General features: G+C 39.9%; 1 protein-coding gene across 1 annotated transcript in view; it reads right to left on the reverse strand.

Moving 5' to 3' along the window:
• Nucleotides 1-6,000, reverse strand: part of DNAI2 (dynein axonemal intermediate chain 2) — a 74,706-nt gene that overhangs the window by 60,480 nt on the left and 8,226 nt on the right. The window contains exons 2-3 of the mRNA XM_069075994.1: nt 2,120-2,310; nt 24-185 (exon numbers count right to left, since the gene is read on the reverse strand). Of these exons, the coding sequence (XP_068932095.1) occupies nt 24-185; nt 2,120-2,302 (345 nt within the window). The 5' untranslated portion in view covers nt 2,303-2,310. The remainder of the gene's footprint in view (nt 1-23; nt 186-2,119; nt 2,311-6,000) is intronic.

Genomic DNA, 6,000 nt, shown 5'->3' on the forward strand with positions numbered 1-6,000 from the left:
AAAAAAAGAATTCGTTGCCTCACATAACCAAGCTGCATGATGGCATTGATATAATTCTCATCCTTTTCCACTTTCTTCCGGAATCGGATGGTCTGCTCCAACTCTTGTGGGTTCACATCTTTGGGCCAGCCCCCTTCTACATGATTAATTCCTCGGGTCTCCATCTCAAATCTCTCTGTGTTGACCTATAAAATGCAGGACAGAAAGTCAAAACAAAACAAAACAAAAACAAAACACCCGGTTTCGGTTTTGCCTCACATCCACCAAAATGGCAAATATGACCAAAAGATGGAATTTTGGAGAGGCTATGGGAAGACAGACACACTAATACTGCATGGAGCTGTGAGTCCATTCAATCATTCTAAATAGCTATTTGGAATTATGGGAGAAAGATCACTAAACTGTTCATTCCCTTGGACTCAGTGGTCCTTATACTGGGCATGCAACCTAAGGAGGTCAGAGATAGAAAGAAAGGTGTCTTATATAACAAATATATGTGGTAATGTTGAGCTTCTCTGGGTAGTGATATAGGGAATCAATTCTGGAGGAATAAAAGGGTTGCTTTGCTGTAGTACGTGTCCATTTGAAAAACTAGAATCAAAGGAGTGCCCATCCACTGGGAAACACATTACAGTATATATGCTGTAGTGAACTTTCTTTTTTACTATGGTGTATGGAATATTACTGAGCTGTAAGAAATGAGAAATTTAAAAAACAAACATTGGAAGACATGTGGAGTCATGCAGAATGTAAAAGAAAACTCAGAACTACAATAATTTCATTTAGTCTTAATGAACTAACAATGTAGAAATCTCCCAACCACCTGGTGGCCTAATATTCAAAAGTCCCCAGCTCCTATGAAAGGACATGGTAAAGCAGATGGTCTCTTCCACTGCTGTAACAACTATTTGCTGTCCTTAAATAAGAGACCCTGCTGTTTTGTCTGAAAGGACTGCCTTCACAATTATAAAAGCATTTGGTCTCTTTCTCTTGTCTCCTGCCCTTGAACAGGAAATGTTTTCTTTTTCAGATTACAAATCCTTCCACTTGCATTGCAACCCACTCCCCCCCTTTTCTCCCTTGACTGGTCACCTTCTTTCTCTACCCTTCCCTCTCCCATGAAATGCTTTACTTTCCTCTCCAGGAATCCCCAGAATGTTGATAATTGGTTAGTATTCTGAGTGGTCCTGAAATGTTACAAAAATAAAATATTTGTTATCAGATTACTTAGTGTGCCAATGAACCTCTTTATTGTGGTCTCCAATCTGTGACCCACAGTCACTGGACCCCTGATGATGGGTATGCTTCTTCCAGAAGATGAAGAGAATTCCCCCACAAGAACAAAGAAGCAGAACCGGAAGAACAATTTACAGAACAACAACAATAATGCCAAGTGAAAACATCAAAAGGCAGCCAATAATGCAACTAACAGTCTTGGTTCTGAAGGAAAGAGGATGTAACAAAAAGCCTTCCTATTAGTACCAGGGCAGACATTTGGCATAGGGGGTCTGACAGGGTTATTCTATTGTTTGGTTTTCTTCAGTGACTTTCTTTGGTAGTATAAGGCAGTGGATAGAAAACTGGCCTCAAAGCTTGAAGGATCTGGGTTCAAGTCCTTCCTTTGACACGCTCTGGCTTCGTGACACTGGAAAAATCACTTAACCTCTTAATACTCTAAGCAACTCTCTAAGATTATAAATTACAGAAAAATGGGCCTGTCTTCACTGATGGGGGAAGGTTCTTCACCAACCATATTCCTGTACCAGTGAAATCATAAGTACAGCTCCTGTTCCCAACCCTAAGAGAGGGTTCAATGTGTGGGAATTGGAATATGCTGAAAAATTATGATGTTTTATTTAAAAGGCATCATTAATTTAAAAGAACAAACAAACACTGAGTTGCCTCTACAAAAACCTTATTGGGAAGTTCAAGACTCCCCTCCTCAGAGGTGGATGGGATGGGGTATCTCCATGACAATTATCATGGGAATGGGCCCATGGAATCAGAAGACAAGAAGTAATGCTGTTGGCTCTCCATCCTCCCCATCTCCCCAAGTCATCATGACTATCCCACCACGCCTTCCAGTAGACCCCTGATTCACTTTGGGCAGAGATGCTACCTCATGTTCTGACATGTCATAGGAACACTGAATTCCTCTGTCTACAGGATCCTGTATGACAAACTGTTCGGTGAGCTGTGGATTGGGTGCGATGTCGATGCTCAGCTCTGCCTGTCGGTCGCTGAAATTGCATTGCTTTCCAAACTCGCTGCGTTTCTTCACATAAACATAGACTATCTCCATGGTGGTAGCTAAAAGTAACAGTACAACAGTAACAGGGAAGTTAGGAAGAGGGGAACCATTTAGGGGAAAGATAATGAGTTCAGTTTCAGGCATGTTGACTTTGAGATGTCTGTGGGACATTGAGAAGATAGTTTAGATTTCTTTTAAGGAAAAACTAGATCAACCTGAATGAGATGAGGTGTTGGGATACTGCTCCTTCTACATGAGGTTTAAAACATAAATGAGGGTGCCACTGATAGAAATAGGGAATACAGAAGTAAGAATCAGTATAAGGTCATAGAAATTGAGTTGTATTTTGGACAGAAAGAGTTTAAGGTGTTGATAGCATGTCTATCTAGGCAATAGAGTGCTGGGCCTGGAGTCAGGAAGACTCACCTTCCTGAATTCAAATCTTACCTCAGACACTTACTAGCTGTGTGACTCTGGACAAGTCACTTAACTTTGTTTACCTCAGTTTCCTCATCTGTAAAATGAGCTAGAGAAGGAAATGGCAAACCACATCAGTATCTTTGCCAAGAAAACCCCAAACAGGGTCAAGAAGAGTTGGACACAGCTAAAAACAGCTGAACAACTTGCACAATCCACTGTGTCTGGCAATGGGGGGGACATATAGATACCAGAAAAAGGAGATCCTCCAAAGGTACTTAGAATGAGTGAGATGGGGAGGGGAGAAAACACAAATACATATTACATATTAGAAGTTGTTGAAAAATATTAATACTGCCCTCTTCACCTCAGGTACAAGTTTGCAAGAGACAATTTTTATTTAATTTAACATTGATCTAATATCCAAGAATTTCTAGTTTAGAGGGAGAAATATGCAAATTGGCATATTACACACACACAGCCCTCCACCCCAAGCTGATTTGAGATAACATTTACAGGAATCTTAAATAAGGAAAAGTATGTTAAAATACGGTTTTGTCTTAACATTCCAGAGCAAGTCACCACTAAATTCCTTTCTCACCAATTCCTCTCAAGGACAAGGGCCTGTCTTCTCAGTGATCAATATCTCAGTCTTTACTGAATGGAGACGAGTACTTTGTTCGGGGAATGGGGGAAGGCAAGGATCTGAACCAGATTAGAATTAAATTTGTTTTCCACCCTTAATCCATCTCCCTAAGAAAGGCCTTATGTTCCTGACAACCCATCTTCCAAAAGAGACAAGTTTGAAAAGTTTTTTTGACTAGAGAATTTTTTTCCTATAGTAAACGATATAGGTTTTTAATATGCTTCCACAAAACACAAACTTCGATATTTCTAATAAGAGGCATTTAAAAAATTCTGAGGTCAGATAAGAGAGAAATCATTGCCAGTTGGGAAGATAAAGGAAGATTCTGTTCTGGAATCACATAAACCTGGGAACAGTGGTTTTGAAGAGGTCAGATGAATTGGAAATGTGGTGGCTCACCTCTTTGCCTGGTTTCAACCCTCTGAGGGAGCTGTCTTTCAGTTGTGAAGTGGGCAATGAGCTGAGGACGGCGGTAGCCATGGGCCCAGAAAATTCATATGACAGATAATAGTTCCTGAATCCCTGGGCTACTTTCAGGGGTATGATGGTGAGTCAGTCAGTTAATAAACATATATGTACCAGACACTGTGCTAAGTGTTGGGGATACAAAGAAACACAAAAGACTGTGAGTCCTCAAGGAGCTAGAAATAATCAACATAGGGAAGTGCAATGGCAAACACAGAAGCAGTTCACACCTTGTTTCAGCTATTGAATTAACACTTTGTTTCAGTTCAAGTTTCTTTTGAGCCTTGTATCAAGTCTGTTAAGAAACAGAACATGTGAACCTCACAACTTGTGAACCCTAGAACACATGAACTCCTGCAACAGGAAGGGGAGGAGCTAATAAGGAGAGGCCCAGGCTAGAGACAGTAGAACTGAGCGGAGTAAAGGAGAAAACTTGTGGTATCCTGGCATTCTGTTTGTCTGCTTTGTCTGTGTTGATGTTTGTTTGTGATACTTTGTGCAGAAACCCTGGGACCTTACTGGAAGCCCTGAAAGAGGATTTTCTCGTGTATGTTTGCAGAAGTCTTGGAGAAGGATTTTGGAGGTCCCGGGACTTTACTGATGATTTGTGCTGACCTCTTGGACCTTGTTTGTGGGTCTGCATTGATTTCTACATTGATGATTTGTGTTGAGTTCTCAGACCTTGTTGGTGGGTCTGAGTTGATTTCACAGGCAGTGAATTGATGATGGTGCTAGCAATGTGTATGAATATTTTTGTGGCTCTGTCAAGTTTTGTCTTCCCAGAAACAGGGACTGTGAAGAACTTGAGGTGGACTGGACACTGTGAATTTCAATATGGAACAGGAACTGGATGAAGAACTGGACAAGGATGAAAGAGGAAGCTGAGAGGCAGCCTCGAGTCAAGCTGAAAGAAGACTTTACTTGGATACTGTGTACTGACTGAGAAGATTATGATTTACTGTGGCCTAGGGGTGGAGAACTTTGACTTGTATTTTGATTGAATTAAGGACTTTGTTATTAACTAAATGAATGTACTTTGTTTAAAATTATGTGACCACTTTGGTGAAAACTATGTGGCCATTTTAGTAATAAGTTTTTGAATTGTGACATGGTGAATGTTGTATTTTGATTTTCTGTGACAAGTTGTAACATTGTGAATGCTGTACCTCCTTGATTTTCTATGAAGGTTTTATTCTGATTTGTTATTGAATAAACAGAGAGCTCACTATACTATGTAATCAGTTTACAGCACCAGTCCTCTGGAAAGCTGCTCATGTGTGGCTTTAGAGGAAGGTGCTAGAAAAATAGAAAATGAATCAGAATACTTCCTGAGGAAAGGGGGACGGTGGGTAGGAGGTACCAAGAGGATACCTTGATGATGATAACATTTATAGAGTGTTATTTTTTTACAAATGCAAATGTCAACTCATTTAATAATAATAATAATAATTTTTATTATAGGTAGCATTTGTATAGTACTTTAAGGTTTGCAAAACATTTTACAAATATTATCTCATTGTATCTTCAAAACAACTTTAGAAAGTAGGTGCTATTATTATCCCTGTTTTATAGATTAGGAAATGGAGGTTGACAGAGAGAAAATTACTTGCCTAGGGTGAAGTTAGGTCTTCCTGACTCCAGATCTGGTGCTCTGATCTACTGCTTGCCACATGGGTGCTATTAAAGTGTCCATTTCACAGATGAAGAAACCAAGGCACAAATAGATTAAGTGATTGGAGACACACAGCTATTAGCCAAAGGTGATGAAATTACCACATGCTACTCAAGAATCACAGATTTTCAGAACTGAAAAAGACCTTAAGAAATAGTTCAAACTTATTTTACAAAATGAGGGAACTGAGGGCCCAAAGAGGACAAATGACTTTATTAAGGTCACACAATCACATGTGTCAGACCTAGAACAAGAACCCAGTATTCCTGTATTTGAAACTTCATGCTTTGGAGAAGCAGCAGTGGATCCAGGAGGGAGGAAACACCAATTGTAGGATATTTTATTTCTTTCTTTTTCTTCCTTTCTTCCTTCCTTCTTTCCTTTCTTTTTCTCTCTCTTTTCCTTCCTTCCTTCTTTCCTTCCTTCCTTTCTTCCTTTCTTTCTTCCTTCCTTCCTTCCTTCTTTCCTTCCTTCCTTCCTTCCTTCCTTCCTTCCTTCCTTCCTTCCTTCCTTCCTTCCTTCCTTCCTTCCTTCCTTCCTTCCTTCTTC

Source organism: Petaurus breviceps, unplaced genomic scaffold, assembly GCF_028583685.1.
Source record: "Petaurus breviceps papuanus isolate PSGF00001 unplaced genomic scaffold, PetGlider_PUasm1.0 90925, whole genome shotgun sequence".
In the NCBI taxonomy this organism is placed as follows: Eukaryota; Metazoa; Chordata; class Mammalia; order Diprotodontia; family Petauridae; genus Petaurus; species Petaurus breviceps.